The 26,781-nt window shown below is 47.4% G+C and overlaps 1 protein-coding gene across 1 annotated transcript in view; it reads left to right on the top strand.

Moving 5' to 3' along the window:
* LOC120977959 (connector enhancer of kinase suppressor of ras 2-like) overlaps positions 1-26,781 on the top strand; it is a 535,146-nt gene that overhangs the window by 363,967 nt on the left and 144,398 nt on the right. The window contains exons 6-7 of the mRNA XM_040406152.1: positions 23,773-23,832; positions 26,385-26,453. Coding sequence (XP_040262086.1) covers positions 23,773-23,832; positions 26,385-26,453 — 129 coding nt within the window. The remainder of the gene's footprint in view (positions 1-23,772; positions 23,833-26,384; positions 26,454-26,781) is intronic.

The following is a 26,781-nucleotide window of genomic DNA, read 5'->3' as shown; positions in this document are numbered from 1 at the left end:
TGATTGGAGCTTTGTGACATGGTGCATTATCCTGCTGGAAGTAGCCATCAGAGGATGGACACATGTTCTCATTCTGTTTACCCCAAATTCGGACTCTACCATTTGAATGTCTCAACAGAAATCGAGACTCATCAGACCAGGCAACATTTTTCCAGTCTTCAACAGTCCAGTTTCGGTGAGCTCGTGCAAATTGTAGCCTCTTTTTCCTATTTGTAGTGGAAAAGAGTGGTACCCGGTGGGGTCTTCTGCTGTTGTAGCCCATCCGCCTCAAGGTTGTGCGTGTTGTGGCTTCACAAATGCTTTGCTGCAGACCTCGGTTGTAACAAGTGGTTATTTCAGCCAACGTTGCTCTTCTATCAGCTTGAATCAGTCGGCCCATTCTCCTCTGACCTCTAGCATCCACAAGGCATTTTCGCCCACAGGACGGCCGCATACTGGATGTTTTTCCCTTTTCACACCATTCTTTGTAAACCCTAGAAATGGTTGTGTGTGAAAATCCCAGTAACTGAGCAGATTGTGAAATACTCAGACCGGCCCGTCTGGCACCAACAACCATGCCACGCTCAAAATGGCTTAAATCACCTTTCTTTCCTATTCTGACATTCAGTTTGGAGTTCAGGAGATTGTCTTGACCAGGACCACCCCCCTAAATGCATCGAAGCAACTGCCATGTGATTGGTTGGCTAGATAATTGCATCAATGAGAAATAGAACAGGTGTTCCTAATAATTCTTTAGGTGAGTGTATATGGCATATTATATGCAGGGTCGACTTTACATGCGACCAGAAAAGTAGATTTTTGATGATTTTTTTTTTATTATTTATTTATTTATTATTTTTATTTATTTTTTTAATCTATTTTATTCTATTTCATTTTATTATATTCTAATTCTTTACTATCAAATGTCCAGCAGAATAAATATCAAGTCTTTATACCCCACAGATAGATTTACCCCATTGCATGATTTCGGATGCCCCCACAATTATGATGCTTCATGTGCCCATATAGTTTAATTAACAGAACGATAAACACAAGAATAAGCGACACCGAAGATCGCATAGACCGGAAGTCCCGCATGCGTTCCAGCTTGGAACGCTAAGCCGGACTTCCGGACAAGCACACCGCCCATAGAATCACTGCAGAAGGAAAGGAAGGATAGCAACAAGGCCGGACGCTGCGATACGTTCCAGCCTGAAACGCACCAACTTCCGGTCATGCGCAAAAGCGCAGCCGGACACTCCCCCTTCCAGCCGGCCGTACAGATCGGTTCCAGACGCCCTCTTTCCCATATGGGCGGTCCCCTGACGTAATTTTGGCGCCCTTTTTCAGTTTTTTGGCGCCTTTTTGCCAATTAGTAGCCATTTTAACAAACATTTCAACAATAAACTTAGGGTATAAATACCTGTGACCACAGACAGGGATACTATTGCTCCTGATGAAGGGACGTGCCTGTCCCGAAACGCGTTGAGCCGGATTTTTATATGTAAATGCAATAAAGACCTTTGAAGAGAAGCACCCGTGTGATTGGCTGCCTTCATCCGTTAAAACTCTAGAAGCGGTCCAGGCTGGGGGGGTGGATTACGCTTATCCTGGTAAACCGCCCCCTCGTGAAGTGAGTAAATGAACCTGCGATACCACATTATTTCAATATATGTATTGGTATCCCTTTAAACAGATTTTACCTATTAATTTGCCCCACTTTCCCACACTATATCGTGTACGATACTGCAGAATACAGTCTCTTAGGCACTCGAGACGTTATGTAGTAACCCTATCTGTGTGTATAATCTTTTATGTAAATCTCATATATATATATATATGTTTTTATCCTATATATTATAATTCTTGGCATCTCTATACGCATCCACACATCTTTTATTTCACTTGTTTACAAATGTTATGTTGATGTCAGACCTACTATACACCTAAGTAGCTCTACACTGACTTACCACTATTGGCGCTTAAAAGGGTTAATCCAAGAATAGGCGAGACCCAGATGGTACCACCACCCACCAGTCCCCCTAGTTTGGCACACTACCATATCCTTTACAGGCAGACTCTCTTGTCGACCTGACTAAACCCGGAGCAGCCTCTAGTATCTAGCACCCAACCTCCTTTCCACCCCACTCCTACAAACCCGAGGCGCCTCAAGTTTTCCAATAGATCCGTCTGACCCTCAAACTTTCTCTCTCTCTCTTATACCCTTAATTAAAGTGACAGTGACGTTATTTTCCAGAGCTGAATTAACATATCATCAATATGAATACATTCCACACAGAGGTGATCAGAAATTAATCTGCGTCTAAGCGTCTTATCATTTCCTGAAGCCCAAAAAAAGTTTTTGGTGCAAACACAATAATTGTTCATGAACGGCAGTGATTATAATTCTACCATGGGCACTCTTATAGCTGGACCACAATGTTAAAAATCAATAAATCAATAGTAGCAATACATAAGTGCTGAAATGAGATGATATTGGAAAACGTGATGCAAAAATCAATATTGAAAAAAATTGTGAAAAAATATATAAAAATAATAATAAAATTGTATCATGAAGCAGTCCTGCTGATTCTGATACTACAAGAAGGTGCACGAGCAAATATCTGTGAAGTATAAATAAAGGTATAACAGTGCTCGAGAATGAACGTGAGTAACAAACCGACACTGCTTTAATTACCGCATCTATACCGCACAGGTGCTGCTGAATCTATAACCCTGTGGATAGCAACTGTTTAATATTTAGCTTACTCCCAGGAATTGCGTGGATTGCAGCATTTCAACATAAGGTCAACTCCCAGGAGATTCATTATATTATAACAGAAAGACTGAGTTTTAGCAATATAATAAATCAGTGAGACGGACTGTCCGCTAGCATTGCCGATCCAGCTACATTGGTACTCGAGCACTGTTATACTTATATTTATACTTCACAGATATTTGCACGTGCACCTTCTTGTAGTATCAGAGTCAGCAAAACTGCTTCATGATACTATTTTATTATAATTTTTATATATTTTTTCACTATTTTTTTCAATATTGATTTTTGCATCGCGTTTTCCAATATCATCTCATTTCAGCACTTATGTATTGCTACTATTGATTTATAGATTTTTTGTCACCACTCAATATCAACACTTGTGCACTTTGGATTGTGTTTCAACAGGGATTGTGTATTCTACGGATATTCATTTGGTACCAGTCACTGCTGTAGTTAATTGAGTACAGCCAGTCTGCAGCCTGCACAGACTTGTCCCAGACTCCAGATATTATTTGGCCGGGAAACCAGACCTTGTAGCCTATTCACTTATCAGCTATACCAGTGGACTGATATTAGATTAAATAGCTTTGTTTTAATTAGTGTTTCATCCATTATTTTATTGTACTTTTAGTGGCCATTATATTTTTAGGATATATCATTTAGTTTTAATCTGTGTATAGTGACAACAGGTAACTATCTGTACCAATCTATATACTGCTATTAATAAATCAGTGTCACTTTACTAACATTGTGGTCCAGCTATAAGAGTGCCCATTCTCTTCTATATTACAATTTTCTCTTGGTGATCGGGGTACGACATCCGTCTGGTGCCCCTTGCCATCTTGAGTCAGGGGTAGAGCCGTCCTTTAACCCACTTTTTATATTAATTATAATTCTACCGCCTGATATTTAACAGTCAGTAAAGCTGCAAGATGGGTCACAGAGAACCCCTGAGGCAGGAACCACATAACACATATTTTATAATAGGTGGCTGTTATCACTAGGCACCTATAAATCCTCCTGTATTATACTCCAGAGCTGCACTCACTATTCTGCTGGTGCAGTCACTGTGTACATACATTACTTATCCTGTACTGATCCTGAGTTACATCCTGTATTATACTCCAGAGCTGCACTCACTATTCTGCTGGTGCAGTCACTGTGTACATACATTGCTTATCCTGTACTGATCCTGAGTTACATCCTGTATTATACTCCAGAGCTGCACTCACTATTCTGCTGGTGCAGTCACTATGTACATACATTACTTATCCTGTACTGATCCTCAGTTACATCCTGTATTATACTCCAGAGCTGCACTCACTATTCTGCTGGTGGAGTCACTGTGTACATACATTACTTATCCTGTACTGATCCAGAGTTACATCCTGTATTATACTCCAGAGCTGCACTCACTATTCTGCTTGTGCAGTCACTGTGTACATACATTACTTATCCTGTACTGATCCTGAGTTACATCCTGTATTATACTCCAGAGCTGCACTCACTATTCTGCTGGTGCAGTCACTGTGTACATACATTACTTATCCTGTACTGATCCTGAGTTACATCCTGTATTATACTCCAGAGCTGCACTCACTATTCTGCTGGTGCAGTCACTGTGTACATACATTACTTATCCTGTACTGATCCTGAGTTACATCCTGTATTATACTCCAGAGCTGCACTCACTATTTTGACAGAGGAATCACAGTGTCCAGCAACTAGTCTCTAGCTGATGCACCCCCACCCCCTCTTATCCCTCCCAACAAATTTGGGATCTCCTTCCAGTAACCCTGCTGTGAACATTTGCTGTATCCAGAGGACCCTCTTACGGAGGACTTCTCCCCTCTCCTGACGCCTGTTCTAATAACTATTTGCTGTGCCCATGTAATAAGAATTCTGACTATGTTGTGCCATTCCTCTGTTACCCTATTTTTGTTTAATTGCCAGCAGTCTGCAGGTAAAGTGCAGGTCGTTGTTCCCTGTTGGGGGGTCCTGCACAGTCTGACGCTATCCAATCCATGCTGCTAGTTTCAGACTGTGCATGGACACACCAACAACAACAGTAACACCCTTTGCTATAGACTGCTGGCAGTTCATTCATAAACTTCTAGTAGGAATTATAGAGGAATGTAGTCATAAGAATAGATGCCCCAGAATTGGTATTGGATGGGGAATGCAAGTAGTCGGTAGAGCAGACACGTCAGGAGAGGTCCTCCACCAGTCCTCCGGGACTTATCACCAGTGAATGATGCTGGCACGGCGTTGTGCTCGCTCAATACCGTTTGCCTTGTTTGATGGTTTTAGATGACAGGGACGATCTCATGTGTAATTTCCTTCCATCTTTGTTTAGTAAAACATGAATTGTGAATTTTCTGCTTTGGTTTCCAGTCTGAGAGTAAATGTCAGTGTGCAAAGTGACCAAATGAATGAATGAGGGGAACTGTGGACACGTTGGCTGCCTATACAAATATCTGGATGAGAAATGCAGCGATGAGGGGCAGACAGATTAGCTGAGTAGGATAGAATAGAATTAAGGCTGCTTTCACACTAGCTTTAAAGTTTTCCGGTATTGAGTTCTGTCCTAGGGGCTCAATACCGGAAAAGAACTGATCAGTTTTATCCTAATGCATTCTGAATGGAGAGCGATCCGTTCAGGATGCATCAGGATGTCTTCAGTTCAGTCCCTCTTATGGTATTTGGACGGAGAAAATACCGTAGCATGCTGCGGTATTTTCTCCGGCCAAAATTCCAGAACACTTGCTGGAATGCCAGATACGGCTTTAATTTCCATTGAAATGTATTAATGCCGGATCCGGTACCAACGGATACTGTTTCCCCGTCTGCGCATGCACAGACCTTTAGAAATGTGAAAAAATTCAAAAAAATAAATACCGGATCCGTTTTTCCAGATGACACCGGAGAGACAGATTCCAGTATTTAAATGCGTTTGTTAGACGGATCCACATCCAGATGCGAATACAAATGCTATCCGTTTGCCTACAGATTTCTGGATCCAGCAGGCAGTTTCGGCAATGGAACTGCCTGCCGGGATCCTCTAACACATTGAGATAGCCCTTGGCTTTCGGATTCGTGACAGAGAAGCAGGCGGCACAGCGAGCGTGTGATACGTTACCGGAGGGGAGACAGTCCGCGCAGGATTTCTGACTGGATGTTCAGCGGACTGAGAGGAAGGAACAGGGTTAGCAGTCATAGTTAGGGTTCAAAATAAAGTGAACCCCCTCCCAGAGGAGAGGCGGAGCCAGTGGCGTGCCCAGGGTGTTTGGCACCCGGGGTGTGTCATTTCTCTGGCACCCCCCCCCCCAATACCTGACCACATACCTCCTACATCCAGGGACATCTCCTGTCATGTAGACCTTCTCTTTCCTCTTCTCCTCCATCTGACCCAGACCACCATGGCAAATTCTTTCAGCCGCATCTCGTCTCTGCAGAGTTTGTTACACAGACACGTTAGATTTCTTAATTTTTCCATCAACCTCCTCATCCTGGTGTCCCCACAGCGTCATCCTGCTGCCACCCCCAATACTGTGCCCGTTGTGCCCCCCAATGCCCCAGGTACTGTACTGCTGAAAAAATAGTGACCCTAATAGACATAATTGGGGTCATTTATCAAATTGGTGTAAAGTAGAACTGGATTTCCAAAAGAGCTGTCAAATATGAAAGGTGGAATCTGATTGGCTGCTATGGGCGACTAAGCCAGATCTACTTTACACCAGTCTGATAAATCCCCCCAAATGTCCTATAGTGTCCACAGCAGCTATAACGTCCCCTAGAGACCCCCAGTAATAATAATAACACCTTATATTGTGCTCCAGGTAATAATCCCTGTATAGTGTCCCCAGAAATAATAGACTGGCCCCAACACTGCCTCCTTAATAGCAACACCCCCATGCTGCCCCCCACACAGTAGTCCCCGCACACAGTAGTGTCCCCCCACGCTGCCCCCCACACAGTAATGTCCCCCCACGCTGCCCCCCACACAGTAGTGTCCCCCCACACAGTAGTGTCCCCCGACACAGTAGTGTCCCCCCACGCTGCCCCCCACACAGTAGTGTCCCCCCACGCTGCCCCCCACACAGTAGTGTCCACCATACAGTAATTTTCCCCACACTGCCCCCACACAGTAGTCCCCCCACACAGTAGTGTTCCCCCACGCTGCCCCCACACAGTAGTGTCCCCCACACAGTAGTGTCCCCCCAAGCTGCCCCCCACATAGTAGTGTCCCCCCACGCTGCCCCCACACAGTAGTGTCCCCCCACGCTGCCCCCCACACAGTAGTGTCCCCTACACTGCCCCCCACACAGTAGTGTCCCCCACGCTGCCCCCCACACAGTAATGTCCCCCCACGCTGCCCCCCACACAGTAGTGTCCCCCCACGCTGCCCCCACACAGTAGTGTCCCCCCACGCTGCCCCCCACACAGTAGTGTCCCCCGACACAGTAGTGTCCCCCACACTGCCCCCCACACAGTAGTGTCCCCCACACTGCCCCCACACAGTAGTCCCCCCACACAGTTATTTCCCCCACACAGTAGTGTCCCCCACGCTGCCCCCCACACAGTAGTGTCCCCCACACAGTTATTTCCCCCACACAGTAGTGTCCCCCCACGCTGCCCCCCACACAGTAGTGTCCCCCACACAGTTATTTCCCCCACACAGTAGTGTCCCCCCATGCTGCCCCCCACACAGTAGTGTCCCCCACACAGTTATTTCCCCCACACAGTAGTGTCCCCCACGCTGCCCCCCACACAGTAGTGTCCCCCCACGCTGTCCCCACACAGTAGTGTCCCCCCACACTGCCCCCCACACAGTAGTGTCCCCCACACTGCCCCCCACACAGTAGTGTCCCCCACGCTGCCCCCACACAGTAGTCCCCCCACACAGTTATTTCCCCCACACAGTAGTGTCCCCCACGCTGCCCCCCACACAGTAGTGTCCCCCACACAGTTATTTCCCCCACACAGTAGTGTCCCCCACGCTGCCCCCCACACAGTAGTGTCCCCCACACAGTTATTTCCCCCACACAGTAGTGTCCCCCCATGCTGCCCCCCACACAGTAGTGTCCCCCACACAGTTATTTCCCCCACACAGTAGTGTCCCCCCACACAGTAGTGTCCCCCCACGCTGTCCCCACACAGTAGTGTCCCCCCACACTGCCCCCACACAGTAGTGTCCCCCACACTGCCCCCACACAGTAGTCCCCCCACACAGTAGTGTCCCCCCACACTGCCCCCACACAGTAGTGTCCCCCACACAGTTATTTCCCCCACACAGTAGTGTCCCCCACGCTGCCCCCCCACACAGTAGTGTCCCCCACACAGTTATTTCCCCCACACAGTAGTGTCCCCCATGTTGCCCCCCACACAGTAGTGTCCCCCACACAGTAGTGTCCCCCACTCTGCCCCCCACACAGTAGTGTCCCCCACACAGTTATTTCCCCCACACAGTAGTGTCCCCCACGCTGCCCCCCACACAGTAGTTTCCCGCACACTGCCCCCCACACAGTAGTGTCCCCCACGCTGCCCCCCACACAGTAGTGTCCCCCACGCTGCCCCCCACACAGTAGTGTCCCCCATGCTGCCCCCCACACAGTAGTGTCCCCCACACAGTTATTTCCCCCACACAGTAGTGTCCCCCACACTGCCCCCCACACAGTTATTTCCCCCACACAGTAGTGTCCCCCACGCTGCCCCCCACACAGTTGTGTCCCCCACACTGCCCCCCACACAGTAGTGTCCCCCACACAGTAATTTCCCCCACACAGTAGTCCCCCCCACACAGTAGTGTCCCCCCACGCTGCCCCCACACAGTAGTGTCCCCCACGCTGCCCCCCACACAGTAGTGTCCCCCACGCTGCCCCCCACACAGTAGTGTCCCCCACACAGTTATTTCCCCCACACAGTAGTGTCCCCCACGCTGCCCCCCACACAGTAGTGTCCCCCACACAGTTATTTCCCCCACACAGTAGTGTCCCCCCATGCTGCCCCCCACACAGTAGTGTCCCCCACACAGTTATTTCCCCCACACAGTAGTGTCCCCCCACGCTGCCCCCCACACAGTAGTGTCCCCCCACGCTGTCCCCACACAGTAGTGTCCCCCCACACTGCCCCCACACAGTAGTGTCCCCCACACTGCCCCCACACAGTAGTCCCCCCACACAGTAGTGTCCCCCCACACTGCCCCCACACAGTAGTGTCCCCCACACAGTTATTTCTCCCACACAGTAGTGTCCCCCATGTTGCCCCCCACACAGTAGTGTCCCCCACACAGTAGTGTCCCCCACTCTGCCCCCCACACAGTAGTGTCCCCCACACAGTTATTTCCCCCACACAGTAGTGTCCCCCACGCTGCCCCCCACACAGTAGTTTCCCGCACACTGCCCCCCACACAGTAGTGTCCCCCACACAGTTATTTCCCCCACACAGTAGTGTCCCCCACACAGTAATTTCCCCCACACAGTAGTGTCCCCCCACGCTGCCCCCACACAGTAGTGTCCCCCACGCTGCCCCCCACACAGTAGTGTCCCCCATGCCGCCCCCCACACAGTAGTGTCCCCCACACAGTAGTGTCCCCCACGCTGCCCCCCACACAGTAGTGTCCCCCACGCTGCCCCCCACACAGTAGTGTCCCCCACACAGTTATTTCCCCCACACAGTAGTGTCCCCCACACTGCCCCCCACACAGTTATTTCCCCCACACAGTAGTGTCCCCCACGCTGCCCCCCACACAGTAGTGTCCCCCACACTGCCCCCCACACAGTAGTGTCCCCCACACAGTTATTTCCCCCACACAGTAGTGTCCCCCACACAGTAATTTCCCCCACACAGTAGTGTCCCCCCACGCTGCCCCCACACAGTAGTGTCCCCCACGCTGCCCCCCACACAGTAGTGTCCCCCACGCTGCCCCCCACACAGTAGTGTCCCCCATGCCGCCCCCCACACAGTAGTGTCCCCCACACAGTAGTGTCCCCCACGCTGCCCCCCACACAGTAGTGTCCCCCACGCTGCCCCCCACACAGTAGTGTCCCCCATGCTGCCCCCCACACAGTAGTGTCCCCCATGCTGCCCCCCACACAGTAGTGTCCCCCACACAGTAGTGTCCCCCACACAGTAGTGTCCCCCCACACAGTATTGTCCCCCACATTGCCATCCCTCCCATAATAAATTGCCCCCCCACTGTGTCACACAGTATCCCACCATATTCCCCCCACGTCCTCCTGTGTGCACCCCCCCATGTCCCCCAAAGTTGCCACATTATAAAATAAAAGTTTGCCCCCACACGTCCTCTGTCCACCCCGGCGCCCTCATGTCCCCCAAAGTTGCCACATAAAAGAAAAAAGAAAGAAAGAAACCCTAAAAGCTAAATACTTACCTGCACTTGCTTGCAGAGTCCCGGCACTGTGCTGCTGAGTCCCGACACAGGGGCGTGCGATGACGTCATCACGCGCACCTGCACCTGGATTTCACTAACGCTTAGGCCTGAAGCCTGGTGCGGTGATCGGCGGCGGGGCAGGGAACTATGCGCTCCGCTCCCTGCCCTGCCGCAGTATTTGGGACTGGGTCACGGGTGTCAGCACTTCAGCAATGAACGCTTCCATCTGTATTGATGGAAGCGCTCATTCCTTCTGGGCCTGCTGGCACCCCCGTCAGAGCCGACACCCGGGGCGCGCGCCCCCCCCCCCCCCCCCCCGGGCATGCCACTGGGCGGAGCTGTGGGGGCCCTCTGACTCAGGCCACGCCCTGTAATTCAACAAAGCAATGAAATAAACCCATGGGCTACACGGAGCGGAATATAGGATTATATGGCGGCTGCGAGCTCTGGCAGGAGTTGTCTGTGGCCGCCTCTGCCGCCTGCCATTCCTAATGGGAAATTCAGCGCTGCATGTGTCAGACAGACCCTGAAGGTGACATCAGCGTGAATGAAGTAACCAGCGGCTTCTCTTGTGTTGTGGTTGTAGAGCGCGTATTATAATTCATGCTGCAGTCATATCTACTGTGATTGATAAAGTAAAAAATACCGCCCCCAGACTCCTCCTGTCGTTATATCTCGGGCAGATATGTAAATGATTACAGGTCTGGTCTGATTAGACACTGGGTCATAACACAAGAGGGCATGAAAGTGCCTTCCCGCTGCCCTATAAAAAGGCTCTCAGAGGCTACTTTTGGGTCCTGTACCTCTTGGTGAGAGATTAGTGACTGCTAGACATGCCTCTACAATGGACTCAAAGACATTTTGCCCAGTTGACAGACTTTGAGAGGAGGCGCATCATTGGACTGAGAGAAGCTGGTGTGATGATCGGGGAAGCCATCACATATGACAGTCGATCACCACTAGTAGTGATACGAGGACACTAACAGCTCAGTGATATGTGCAGGACTTCTTGCCGCCACATGTTCCTCTCATGGCAGGGCTGACAGCTGCTGGTGTGATGATCGGGGAAGCCATCACATATGACAGTCGATTACCCCTAGTAGTGATACGAGGACACTAACAGCTCAGTGATATCTGCAGGACTTCCTGCCGCCACATGTCCCTCTCATGGCAGGGCCGACAACTGCTGGTGTGATGATCGGGGAAGCCATCACATATGACAGTCGGTCACCACTAGTAGTGATACGAGGACACTAACAGCTCAGTGATATGTGCAGGACATCCTGCTGCCACATGTTCCTCTCATGGCAGGGCCGACAACTGCTGGTGTGATGATCGGGGGAGCCATCGCATACCACAGCCGGTCACCCCTAGTAGTGATACGAGGACACTAACAGCTCAGTGATATCTGCAGGACATCCTGCCACCACATGTGTCCCTCTCATGGCAGGGCTGACAACTGCTGGTGTGATGATCGGGGAAGCCATCACATACGACAGTCGATCACCACTAGTAGTGATACAAGGACACTAACAGCTCAGTGATATCTGCAGGACATCCTGCTGCCACATGTTCCTCTCATGGCAGGGCTGAAAGCTGCTGGTGTGATGATCGGGGAAGCCATCGCATCTGACAATTAGTCACCCCTAGTAGTGATACGACATGTGTTCCTCTCATGGCACGGCTTCCATTTTTCCAGGAATGTCTCCTCCAGATTGACCGCCCAGTCACCAGATCTATCACCAATTCAGCATTTATGGAACAAGCTAGGACACCAACTACATCAGCCTACGAGTATGTGCTGCAAGCCCTAGAGAAGTGGGAGCAGAGGATGGGAGTGGTAATGGCTCTGGGTGCAATAAACATTCATAGTGGCAGTCCTCGCACTGATGCTCCCTAGGGGTGGGTAGTGATAGGGACACACACCTCTTCTTCCCTCTGGGCACACCCTCATTTTGGGACTCCTGCGGCCCTTGGTGTAATAAGTGTTGTACGGGTGGTAGGCAGGAGGTGTGGGAGCTGTGACCAGTGATGGTCCTGGAGTCAGTAACCGGGCCGATTGTAGAAAATAAACAAAACTCTTAAAGAATGGGAGTTGTAGTACACCCAATGATATCAAGGCACAGTTCAAAGGCAAGTCACAATGCAGTCTCTTCCCAATGGCTGTAGATAGGTGTAGTTCCTCAGACCTGGGGGTACTACAGATTATTTATTGTTCTTCTTGCCTTATTTCCCAGCAAGGAAAGGTTAAAAGGAAAAGGGTTAACCACTCTGTCCCCACCCTCTTGGTTGGAGTGGGCTGGTCCTGCTCCCTGCCCAGAGGGGTAGTTCTTGTATGGACACAGAGGAGAGGAGGCAACCTGCAGAGCTCCTGCTCCTGTTACCAAATTGTCCAGTGAGAACTGCTCCAATTGTCCTCAAGTAAAGCTTTGAGATCTTAGACAGCGGCGTGACCTGCTACATCAGCATCTACAGACACTGCTGTAAGGTGAGGGACTACAGCCAAGCCACCCATCACCAAACAACCACTAGGCCAGTATCACCTAAGTGCAGAACTGCAGCTATCCATCCTGCCTCCAGATTCCTTGCTGATACAGAGAATAATTGCACTTAAAGCTCGCTGTTACTGTGTGTATTTCCAGTTCTATGTTGCACTTAGTAAAAAAAAAAGACTTTGTTACACTTAGCTTTGGCCTCCTTCTTCAGTACTATAATTCCACTCCTCAGGGAGGAGTGCATCGTGACACTACACTTCATCGGGGCCACTACCACTCCTATCCTCTACACCGGCTCTTTATGGGGCCGCTGCATAGGCAAACAACAACAATACAACCTTTCCAAGATGATCACAAGAGTGCAAAACTCTCAAAAATAAGTACTGCAGTTACCACGTTGAGGTCAAATCCTACAAACCATCCAATCAGTTATATAAGTGTGGAAGGGGCCATTAATTGTTAATCCTTCCACAAGCAGCAAAGTCTATAGCCATAAACAGCGAATACCTTGCTAACACGCATGGCCTGGTGATCCTAGGCCGCCTCTGGAGATATCTGCTTCTCCTTCCCTCACGGATTCTGTCCTGCATAGGAATGACGTTTCTCCTGGAGAAGTAGTCTTTCCTGGCCACCAGCTTCTCAGAGGCTCGTAGGCATCTGCTTCTCTATCAAGCAAAGCCCAAAACAAACTGATGCTATCTAGAAAGCTCCTCCCTTAAAAGCGAAAGCTAGTTCCCTCTGCTGAGTCAGGGAATAATAAACTAAACATTGCCACTGATAGACAGCTTTTGGGAATACATGCAAAGCATTATTTAGGATGGACCATAGTGTAGTGATCAAAGCCTAGGGAGCAAGATGTAAGGATCAGGAAGTATAGATCAGCATGTAAGGATCAGGAAGTATAGATCAGCATGTAGGGATCAGGAAGTATAGATCAGCGTGTAGGGATCAGGAAGTATAGATCAGCGTGTAGGGATCAGGAAGTATAGATCAGCGTGTAGTGATCAGGAAGTATAGATCAGCGTGTAGGGATCAGGATGTAGGAATTAAGGTGTGGGGATCAGGAAGAATAGATCAGCATGTAGTGATCAGGAAGTATAGATCAGCATGTAAGGATCAGGAAGTATAGATCAGCATGTAGGGATCAGGAAGTATAGATCAGCATGTAGGGATCAGGAAGTATAGATCAGCATGTAGTGATCAGGAAGTATAGATCAGCGTGTAGGGATCAGGAAGTATAGATCAGCATGTAGTGATCAGGAAGTATAGATCAGCGTGTAGGGATCAGGAAGTATAGATCAGCATGTAGGGATCAGGAAGTATAGATCAGCGTGTAGGGATCAGGAAGTATAGATCAGCATGTAGGGATCAGGAAGTATAGATCAGCGTGTAGGGATCAGGAAGTATAGATCAGCGTGTAGGGATCAGGAAGTATAGATCAGCATGTAGGGATCAGGAAGTATAGATCAGCCTGTAGTGATCAGGAAGTATAGATCAGCGTGTAGGGATCAGGAAGTATAGATCAGCATGTAGTGATCAGGAAGTATAGATCAGCATGTAGGGATCAGGAAGTATAGATCAGAGTGTAGGGATCAGGAAGTATAGATCAGCATGTAGGGATCAGGAAGTATAGATCAGCATGTAGTGATCAGGAAGTATAGATCAGCTTGTAGTGATCAGGAAGTATAGATCAGCGTGTAGGGATCAGGAAGTATAGATCAGCGTGTAGGGATCAGGAAGATTAGATCAGCGTGTAGGGATCAGAAAGTATAGATCAGCGTGTAGGGATCAGGAAGTATAGATCAGCATGTAGGGATCAGGAAGTATAGATCAGCATGTAGTGATCAGGAAGTATAGATCAGCATGTAGGGATCAGGAAGTATAGATCAGCATCTAGTGATCAGGAAGTATAGATCAGCATGTAGGGATCAGGAAGTATAGATCAGCATGTAGGGATCAGGAAGTATAGATCAGCATGTAGGGATCAGGAAGTATAGATCAGCATGTAGGGATCAGGAAGTATAGATCAGCGTGTAGGGATCAGGAAGTATAGATCAGCATGTAGGGATCAGGAAGTATAGATCAGCGTGTAGTGATCAGGAAGTATAGATCCGCGTGTAGTGATCAGGAAGTATAGATCAGAGTGTAGGGATCAGGAAGTATAGATCAGCATGTAGGGATCAGGAAGTATAGATCAGCATGTAGTGATCAGGAAGTATAGATCAGCGTGTAGTGATCAGGAAGTATAGATCAGCATGTAGGGATCAGGAAGTATAGATCAGAATGTAGGGATCAGGAAGTATAGATCAGCATGTAGTGATCAGGAAGTATAGATCAGCGTGTAGGGATCAGGAAGTATAGATCAGCGTGTAGGGATCAGGAAGTATAGATCAGCGTGTAGGGATCAGGAAGTATAGATCAGCATGTAGGGATCAGGAAGTATAGATCAGCGTGTAGGGATCAGGAAGTATAGATCAGCGTGTAGGGATCAGGAAGTATAGATCAGCATGTAGGGATCAGGAAGTATAGATCAGCATGTAAGGATCAGGAAGTATAGATCAGCATGTAGGGATCAGGAAGTATAGATCAGAGTGTAGTGATCAGGAAGTATAGATCAGAGTGTAGGGATCAGGAAGTATAGATCAGCATGTAGGGATCAGGATGTAGGAATTAAGGTGTGGGGATCAGGAAGTATAGATCAGCGTGTAGGGATCAGGAAGTATAGATCAGCGTGTAGGGATCAGGAAGTATAGATCAGCATGTAGGGATCAGGAAGTATAGATCAGCGTGTAGGGATCAGGAAGTATAGATCAGCATGTAGGGATCAGGAAGTATAGATCAGCGTGTAGGGATCAGGAAGTATAGATCAGCGTGTAGGGATCAGGAAGTATAGATCAGCATGTAGGGATCAGGAAGTATAGATCAGAGTGTAGTGATCAGGAAGTATAGATCAGCATGTAGGGATCAGGATGTAGGAATTAAGGTGTGGGGATCAGAAAGTATAGATCAGCGTGTAGGGATCAGGAAGTATAGATCAGCGTGTAGGGATCAGGAAGTATAGATCAGCATGTAGGGATCAGGAAGTATAGATCAGCATGTAGGGATCAGGAAGTATAGATCAGCGTGTAGGGATCAGGAAGTATAGATCAGCGTGTAGGGATCAGGAAGTATAGATCAGCGTGTAGGGATCAGGAAGTATAGATCAACGTGTAGGGATCAGGAAGTATAGATCAGCGTGTAGTGATCAGGAAGTATAGATCAGCATGTAGGGATCAGGAAGTATAGATCAGCATGTAGGGATCAGGAAGTATAGATCAGAGTGTAGGGATCAGGAAGTATAGATCAGCGTGTAGTGATCAGGAAGTATAGATCAGCGTGTAGTGATCAGGAAGTATAGATCAGCGTGTAGGGATCAGGAAGTATAGATCAGCATGTAGTGATCAGGAAGTATAGATCAGCGTGTAGGGATCAGGAAGTATAGATCAGAGTGTAGTGATCAGGAAGTATAGATCAGGAAGTATAGATCAGCGTGTAGTGAGCAGGATGTATAGATCAGGAAGTATAGATCAGCGTGTAGGGATCAGGAAGTATAGATCAGCGTGTAGGGATCAGGAAGTATAGATCAGCATGTAGGGATCAGGAAGTATAGATCAGCATGTAGGGATCAGGATGTAGGAATTAAGGTGTGGGGATCAGGAAGTATAGATCAGCATGTAGGGATCAGGAAGTATAGATCAGCATGTAGGGATCAGGATGTAGGAATTAAGGTGTGGGGATCAGGAAGTATAGATCAGCATGTAGGGATCAGGAAGTATAGATCAGCGTGTAGGGATCAGGAAGTATAGATCAGCATGTAGGGATCAGGAAGTATAGATCAGAGTGTAGGGATCAGGAAGTATAGATCAGCGTGTAGTGATCAGGAAGTATAGATCAGCGTGTAGGGATCAGGAAGTATAGATCCGCGTGTAGTGATCAGGAAGTATAGATCAGCGTGTAGTGATCAGGAAGTATAGATCAGCGTGTAGGGATCAGGAAGTATAGATCAGCGTGTAGGGATCAGAAAGTATAGATCAGCGTGTAGGGATCAGGAAGTATAGATCAGCGTGTAGGGATCAGGAAGTATAGATCAGCGTGTAGGGATCAGGAAGTATAGATCAGCGTGTAGGGATCAGGAAGTATAGATCAGCGTGTAGGGATCAGGAAGTATAGATCAGCATGTAAGGATCAGGAAGTATAGATCAGCATGTAGGGATCAGGAGGTATAGATCAGAGTGTAGTGATCAGGAAGTATAGATAAGAGCGTAGGGATCAGGAAGTATAGATCAGCATGTAGGGATCAGGATGTAGGAATTAAGGTGTGGGGATCAGGAAGTATAGATCAGCGTGTAGGGATCAGGAAGTATAGATCAGCGTGTAGGGATCAGGAAGTATAGATCAGCGTGTAGGGATCAGGAAGTATAGATCAGCATGTAGGGATCAGGAAGTATAGATCAGCATGTAGGGATCAGGAAGTATAGATCAGCGTGTAGGGATCAGGAAGTATAGATCAGCGTGTAGGGATCAGGAAGTATAGATCAACGTGTAGGGATCAGGAAGTATAGATCAGCGTGTAGTGATCAGGAAGTATAGATCAGCATGTAGGGATCAGGAAGTATAGATCAGCATGTAGGGATCAGGAAGTATAGATCAGAGTGTAGGGATCAGGAAGTATAGATCAGCGTGTAGTGATCAGGAAGTATAGATCAGCGTGTAGTGATCAGGAAGTATAGATCAGCATGTAGTGATCAGGAAGTATAGATCAGTGTGTAGGGATCAGGAAGTATAGATCAGAGTGTAGTGATCAGGAAGTATAGATCAGCGTGTAGTGAGCAGGATGTATAGATCAGGAAGTATAGATCAGCGTGTAGGGATCAGGAAGTATAGATCAGCGTGTAGGGATCAGGAAGTATAGATCAGCATGTAGTGATCAGGAAGTATAGATCAGCGTGTAGTGATCAGGAAGTATAGATCAGCATGTAGGGATCAGGAAGTATAGATCAGCATGTAGTGATCAGGAAGTATAGATCAGGAAGTATAGATCAGCGTGTAGTGAGCAGGATGTATAGATCAGGAAGTATAGATCAGCGTGTAGGGATCAGGAAGTATAGATCAGCATGTAGTGATCAGGAAGTATAGATCAGCATGTAGGGATCAGGAAGTATAGATCAGCATGTAGTGATCAGGAAGTATAGATCACCATGTAGGGATCAGGAAGTATAGATCAGCGTGTAGTGATCAGGAAGTATAGATCAGCATGTAGGGATCAGGAAGTATAGATCAGCTTGTAGTGATCAGGATGTAGGAATTAAGATGTGGGGATCAGGAAGTATAGATCAGAGTGTAGTGATCAGGAAGTATAGATCAGCATGTAGTGATCAGGAAGTATAGATCAGGAAGTATAGATCAGCGTGTAGTGAGCAGGATGTATAGATCAGGAAGTATAGATCAGCGTGTAGGGATCAGGAAGTATAGATCAGCATGTAGTGATCAGGAAGTATAGATCAGCATGTAGGGATCAGGAAGTATAGATCAGCGTGTAGGGATCAGGAAGTATAGATCAGCATGTAGGGATCAGGAAGTATAGATCAGCATGTAGTGATCAGGAAGTATAGATCAGCATGTAGGGATCAGGAAGTATAGATCAGCGTGTAGGGATCAGGAAGTATAGATCAGCGTGTAGGGATCAGGAAGTATAGATCAGCATGTAGGGATCAGGAAGTATAGATCAGCATGTAGTGATCAGGAAGTATAGATCAGCATGTAGGGATCAGGAAGTATAGATCAGCGTGTAGGGATCAGGAAGTATAGATCAGCATGTAGGGATCAGGAAGTATAGATCAGCATCTAGTGATCAGGAAGTATAGATCAGCATGTAGGGATCAGGAAGTATAGATCAGCATGTAGGGATCAGGAAGTATAGATCAGTGTGTAGGGATCAGGAAGTATAGATCAGCATGTAGGGATCAGGAAGTATAGATCAGCGTGTAGTGATCAGGATGTAGGAATTAAGATGTGGGGATCAGGGTGAATTGGACGCTGTTCAGACTGGAATGGAGGCTGCGACTCGGTTTCTTTCTATCTAATGGATGTTTATGAAGAGAAGTGGGTGAGATTTCTGGATTTCTATTACACCACCCAATGAATCCTTTAAGGTCCAGGCCACTAAGAAAGATGATGGAGACAACATTTTATGTTCCCTGTGGATTCAAAGCTCTTCTTTTGTGTCCTTCCAGTACCTGTGCTCCTTCTCAGACATTAAGTCCTCATCTCATCAAGTCTCTGGTGACATGCCCCATCATTACTGACCGTCCTTTCACCCTCAACACCTGTGACTTTGGTCGAGACGCCACTGCGTTCCTCGGGTGGAAACTCTTAAAATGCAGTAAATGATTCTTGTCTGTAGCTTTCACCTGCAAGTCAGAAATAATCTGTGTGCCTTCACTCCTGATCAGATCGCCCAGGAGCTGCAATTCACTGCTTCACGTCCCCCATAGTGAAGGGCACATCCGGACTGTGATTGTTCAGTTCCTGCAGAACACAGACAGTAAACCATCTCCAGTGTATCGCCACCAGCATGACAGACGGGAATGATGTGCAGATTTATAGACAACCTCCGCTTCAAAGCAGTTCATAAAGATACTGGCATAAGTTGGAGCGACGTTAGAACCCATGGCGGTCCCCCGGCACTGCTATAAAAATCACTGGGGTCAGTCAAGATCACCTCCAGTAAATGAAGCAACGGCTCTTGGCACTCGGGGGTGTCCTCAGACGTCTCCAAGGCCCCGATGCCGTTCTCATGGGAGATGGATGTATATAGGCTGACAACATTAAATGACCCCAAAGTGGCTGCGGCAGGAATAAGGGTCGTGTTTAGTTTGGTTAAAAAGTCTATGGTGTCATCGTTAGTCTGATGCCTGATTGGAGTCGGGAAGGAATTTTTTATTCCCCTAAAGTGAGGAAAATTGGCTTCTACCTCAGAGGGTTTTTTGCCTTCCTCTGGATCAACTTGCAGGATAACAGGCCGAACTGGATGGACAAATGTCTTTTTTCGGCCTTATGTACTATGTTACTTTGTTACTATGTCAATGACAGGCAAATAGCCAGAGCGCTTTATCAAGGAAAGTCCTGATGGGGGTAAAGACGGAGTCACCACCGGAGGTTATGGGGCGGCCTGGTGGTTGGATGTCCCACTGTAAGATATTCAATAGATCCTAATCAGTCATTACTTTCAAGGACACCTCAAAAACTGTGCGTATAGAGTCCATATAGAGTTTATATAGAGTCCATATAGAGTCCATATAGAGTCCATAATCTTATATTTAGGGTCCCTGATGTTCATGCACCACCACATCCTCCAACTGACGGGCAGCTTCTGCTCATTGTGTCCTCAGTCAATATGGCTCCGACTTGTCTTCTATTTTGATCATTCTATTTGAGTTTTAGAGAGTAACGTTTTCTTCTTTAGTCATATTCGTATCTATCTATCTATTATCTATCTATCTATTATCTATCTATCTATCTATCATCTATCTATCTATCTATCTATCTATCATCTATCTATTATCTATCTATTATATATTATCTATCTATCTATTATCTATCTATTATCTATCTATTATATATTATCTATCTATCTCATATCTATCTATTATCTATCTATTATCTATCTATTATCTATCTCCTATCTATTATCTATCTATCTATCTATCTATTATCTATCTATCTATTATCTATCTCCTATCTATCATCTATCTATCTATCTATCTATCTATCTCATATCTATCTATTATCTATCTATTATCTATCTATTATCTATCTCCTATCTATTATCTATCTATCTATCTATCTATTATCTATCTATCTATTATCTATTATCTATCTCATATCTATCTATCTATCTATCTATCTATCTATCTATCTATCTATCTATTATCTATCTATCTATTATCTATCTATCTATCTATCTATCTATCTATCTATCTATTATCTATCTATCTATCTATCTATTATCTATCTATATATCTATCTATTATCTATCTATCTATCTATTATCTATCTATCTATCTATCTATCTATCTATCTATCTATCTATCTATCACATATCTATCTAAAAATGAAAAATTCCACGGCACTTCCAAGAAACAATTGATGTGTTTATTACACCAGGTGCGACGTTTCTCAATGGAACCTTTTTCAAGCAATGAGGATCCATTGAGAGGACCAAAACGTCGCACCTGGTGTAATAAACACATCAATTGTTTCTTGGAAGTGCCGTGGAATTTTTCATTTTTATATTGATCTGGATGCTGGATCACTTCCGTGGCCACTGGCACTCCACTTTTCCACTTTGCCTGCAGTGCTGCCCAATATTTTGTTTGTTATCTTCTATCTATCACATATTTATCTATCTATTATATATCTATCTATTATCTATTTATTATCTATCTATTATCTATCTATCTATTATCTATCTATTATCTATCTATTATCTATCTATCTATCTATTATCTATCTATCTATTATCTATCTATCTATCTATCTATCTATCTATCTATTATCTATCTATTATCTATCTATCTATCTATCTATCTATTATCTATCTATCTATTACCTATCTATTATCTATCTATCAATCTCATATCTATCTATTATCTATTATCTATTATCGATCTATCTATCTATCTATCTATCTATCTATCTATCTATCTATCATTATCTGTTTATTCGGAGGTCTGCCCCCTTCTCCTGATTACCTGGAGATGTAATGGACGCTCTTCACTTCTGCTGATATCGGAGGCCTAAGACTCCATCATCAGAGACATTTCTTCCCTTGAAGGACAGAGCTGTATTCCAGGAGATAAGAACTTGAAGGGGCCCCACTGTTAACGGCCCCCAGGAGCGCCCGCGGTGCCAGTGACTCTTATCTCGTTGTTATAAGTTCTGGAGCTTCTGTCTGAAGGATGAGCTGGAAATGATACGACCAAAATAACCCGATAACAGAGAATATGAGGCCAACCAGCCCAGTACAGAGCAGGAGACACAAGGACGGAGGGAGAGCGTGTACACAAGAAATGGTGCTGTATATAGTGTACACCCAACAAAGATCTGTACTGGGAGCAGTGGAGACCACAAGGATCTGTACTGGGAGCAGTGGAGAACAAAAGGATCTATACTGGGAGCAGTGGAGACCACAAGGATCTATACTGGGAGCAGTGGAGACCACAAGGATCTATACTGGGAGCAGTGGAGAACACAATGATCTATACTGGGAGCAGTGGAGAACACAAGGATCTATACTGGGAGCAGTGGAGACCACAAGGATCTATACTGGGAGCAGTGGAGACCACAAGGATCTATACTGGGAGCAGTGGAGGCCACAAGGATCTATACTGGGAGCAGTGGAGACCACAAGGATCTATACTGGGAGCAGTGGAGACCACAAGGATCTATACTGGGAGCAGTGGAGAACACAATGATCTATACTGGGAGCAGTGGAGAACACAAGGATCTATACTGGGAGCAGTGGAGACCACAAGGATCTATACTGGGAGCAGTGGAGAACACAATGATCTATACTGGGAGCAGTGGAGAACAAAAGGATCTATACTGGGAGCAGTGGAGACCACAAGGATCTATACTGGGAGCAGTGGAGACCACAAGGATCTATACTGGGAGCAGTGGAGGCCACAAGGATCTATACTGGGAGCAGTGGAGACCACAAGGATCTATACTGGGAGCAGTGGAGGCCACAAGGATCTGTACTGGGAGCAGTGGAGACCACAAGGATCTTTTCTGGGAGCAGTGGAGACCACAAGGATCTATACTGGGAGCAGTAGGATCTGTACTGGGAGCAGTGGAAACCACAATGCTCTGTACTGGGAGCAGTGGAGATCACAAGAATCTGTACTGGGAGCAGTGGGAACTACAACGATATCTACTGGGAGCAGTGGAAGCCACAACAATGTGTACCAGAAGCAGTGGGAACTACAACGATATATACTGGGAGCAGTGGAGAACACAAGGATCTGTATAGGGAGCAGTGGAGAACACAAGGATCTGTACTGGGAGCAGTGGAGAACACAAGGATCTGTACTGGGAGCAGTGGAGAACACAAGGATCTGTACTGGGAGCAGTGGAGACCACAAGGATCTGTACTGGGAGCAGTGGAGAACACAAGGATCTGTACTGGGAGCAGTGGAGACCACAAGGATCTGTACTGGGAGCAGTGGAGAACACAAGGATCTGTACTGGGAGCAGTGGAGAACACACGGATCTGTACTGGGAGCAGTGGAGACCACAAGGATCTGTACTGGGAGCAGTGGAGAACACAAGGATCTGTACTGGGAACAGTGGAAACCACAATGTTCTGTACTGGGAACCACAACAATGTGTACCAGGAGCAGTGGGAACTACAATGATATCTACTGGGAGCAAAGGAGACCACAAGGATCTGTATCGGGACCAGTGGAGAACACAAGGATCTGTATCGGGACCAGTGGAGACCATGAGGATCTATACTGGGATCAGTGGAGACCACAAGGATCTGTATCGGGACCAGTGGAGACCATGAGGATCTATACTGGGATCAGTGGAGACCACAAGGATCTATACTGGGAGCAGTGGAGACCACAAGGATCTGTACTGGGAGCAGTGGAAACCACAATGCTCTGTACTGGGAGCAGTGGAGGGCTGCTGAGGGCTTGTTACAATGTGTCAGTGCAGGTAAAGTGTATCAGACTGGAGTTGGTTTTTACATATTAGGGGTGTAAATAAAAATGTTTCCATTCACTGCCAGCAAGCAGAAGCAGACATATAAAAAATGGCACACAAAGTATCTAGCAGAACTTTTCATTTGACGACTCTTTTCCCGCTGGTGAGGGGACGGGGGGGGGGGGGGGGGGGGGGGGGTAGCACAAGCCTTTCGTAATTCTGCCCCAGTTTTGCATCTGATTTGCTGACTGGTGACGGCGCGGACGGAAGAAGCTAAATGGTGAATATGGCGCACATTTGTATTATCTGATGTTTTATGTTTCTGGCAATGTAAGTGTATGAGCGAGCACTGACCGGATGATGCCTCTCTCTTCCAGGGGATGTACATCAAATCCACGTACGACGGACTCCACGTCATCACAGGGACCACGGAAAACGTAAGTGAGACGCTCCGTCGTCTTTATCGCAGTGTTTTGTGTCTGAATAATTTCTGTATTTCTGTATCTGTGAGGTCACGGGAGCCGTACACAGAGCAACCGGAAAGAGCCGGACGTTGTGTCATGCAGGCCTGGGGGGCAGGGTATGATTCTGCCTTTGGTGTCATGCTCCGCCCCCTTGCCTGGAGTGTTCCTTTATGTAAACCTCAGATAAGCGTTGTGTGTAAACCGTAATAATATAATATCCGGCCGGATCAGGTCGGCGGCGGCGTGGTTCAGTGACCGCCTCCCTCACTTATTTTTTTTTCCCATTGAAAATTGAGAAAACCTGTGGTGAAGTCATGACGGACGCGGCGGTGCACCCAAAAAGTGATGAAACGTTGCACCCAAAAAGTATTCCAGTTTGCCGCTCGGTCTCCATTATATCCCAGCCCGGGGACATCCTAATAACATGGAGCCCCCCCAGTTTATACGAGGAGACTCCGTAAACTCTGCAGATTTTATAACTGAGAAGATGGCGAATGAACCCGAAAAATATCCACAAAACTGCGCCAATGTCCTTCAACCCAGTAGAGAACCTCCGAGGAACGTTGAGACTGGATTAAACTGTAACAAACCCTAAAGTGTTAGGGAAGGGCAGGTTGTTAGTCTCTAGAACATTCCCATTTAATGACAGCAAGCAGAGATCTTGAGAATGGTGAGAAAATTATACTTTTCAGTATGCAGTGGTTCTCCTTTATCTACATTTATCTAGAAAACCCCTCCACATGTGCCCCATAACCCAGAGCAGGTAGTAAACCATTCCGGGGTGTCCATTATCACAGGAGATGAGGCACAGGGTGGGTGATGAGGTACAGGCACAGGGTGGGTGATGAGGTACAGGCACAGGGTGGGTGATGAGGTACAGGCACAGGGTGAGTGATGAGGTACAGGCACAGGGTGAGTGATGAGGCACAGGACTGGTTATGAGGTACAGGACGGGTGATGGGACACAGGATAGGTGATGAGGTACAGGACGGGTGATGGGACACAGGACGGATGACGGGACACAGGATGGGTGATGAGGCACAGAGTGGGTGATGAGGTACAGGACGGGTGATGAGGCACAGGATGGGTGATGAGGTACAGGACGCGTGATGGGACACAGGACGGATGACGGGACACAGGATGGGTGATGAGGCACAGAGTGGGTGATGAGGCACAGAGTGGGTGATGAGGCACAGAGTGGGTGATGAGGCACAGAGTGGGTGATGAGGCACAGGTTGGGTGATGAGGCACAGGTTGGGTGATGAGGCACAGGTTGGGTGATGAGGCACAGGTTGGGTGATGAGGCACAGGTTGGGTGATGAGGCACAGAGTGGGTGATGAGGCACAGAGTGGGTGATGAGGCACAGAGTGGGTGATGAGGCACAGAGTGGGTGATGAGGCACAGGATGGGTGATGAGGCACAGGGTGGATGATGAGGCACAGAGTGGGTGATGAGGCACAGGATGGGTGATGAGGCACAGGATGGGTGATGAGGCACAGGTCGGGTAATGAGGCACAGGGTGGGTGATGAGGCACAGAGTGGGTGATGAGGCACAGAGTGGGTGATGAGGCACAGGATGGGTGATGAGGCACAGGATGGGTGATGAGGCACAGGTCGGGTAATGAGGCACAGGGTGGGTGATGAGGCACAGAGTGGGTGATGAGGCACAGGGCAGCTGTTTGCTCCTCAGTTTGGGTAGGGAGCCCTCTTTATGTGGAGCCCCTTGCAGGGGGGTGGGCATGCTGAGCGGATCTGCGCAGCCACCGTGCTCTCGCTCTGACCTCTGCGCTCTCGCGGCCGGTGTGATTGTGTCCCTTTTATCTGTGCACTCGGTGGGATCCGGAGACGTCTCGGAGCTCCCGCCTTGATCTTCCCCGACTGTAACATTATAATAAGGATAAAACCACTGAAGGAAATCCCAGGGTGACTCTGTGACCTCCTCATTTAAAGGGGAACTCCTCCGCTCCAGAGATGAAAGCCTTTTTCAGGAGATTTACATCTTGATGCACTTAGTTATTCAATCCCTTATTTTCAAGATCTCTGCTTGCTGTTAGTCAGTGGAAATATTTTAGGCCTTATTCACTCGACATCTGTCAAACGGCCGAAGATTTATCAAAACTGGTGCAAAGGAAAACTGGACTAGTCGCCCATAGCAACCAATCAGGTTCCACGCTTTTTCAGAACTCCTTTGATTGGTTGCTGTGGGCGGTTTGTTCCATTGCATCCAGTGTAGAGAATCCAGTACACCTCTCTCCTCCACTGATAGTTTGTTACAGTGTATCAGTGCAGCCTGCAGTCTAGGATGTTGTGTTGTGTGGATACAATGTATCTCCTGTATAATGTTCCAGAACTTGTTTTATGAACCATAATCCCCCCTCCCCCCAAATACAGTGATAGGTAGGAACTAGGAAACAGCTGAGCAGAAATGATGGGGGTTGTGTGCCCCAGCGGGGGTACTTAGGGGGAGTGCGCAGAGTCTTTGTCCCGGGTGATACAGACTATTTTTTACTCTTTTTCCCCGCAGTCTCCTGCCGACCAGTGCAAGAAGATCCACGCCGGCGACGAGGTGATTCAGGTGAACCATCAGACGGTGGTGAGTACCAGCTGGGGCGACAGTCATATCAGAAGACATTGGTCTTGGACAGCCCCCGCGCTGCTGGAGGAAGCGCCTCATTTATTGGGGGGCTCAGGAATGTATTATATGTATTATAAAAGGGGACTCCGCCCAGGATCCAGAGGACAGATCAGTGGAGGAGGTCACTTTGCTGGCTAGTCCTAAGGGCTCATGCACACGACTGTATGTATTCTGTGGTCCGCAAAAGACGGCTCCGCAAAAAATACGGATGACGTCCGTGTGCATTCCATATTTTGCGGAACGGAACAGCTGGCCCCTAATAGAACAGTCCTATCCTTGTCCGTAA

The sequence above is a fragment of the Bufo bufo genome, chromosome 8, assembly GCF_905171765.1.
Source record: "Bufo bufo chromosome 8, aBufBuf1.1, whole genome shotgun sequence".
NCBI lineage: Eukaryota > Metazoa > Chordata > Amphibia > Anura > Bufonidae > Bufo > Bufo bufo.
Note: the sequence above shows the minus strand (reverse complement) of the source record. Positions and strands in the feature narration are given on the sequence as shown.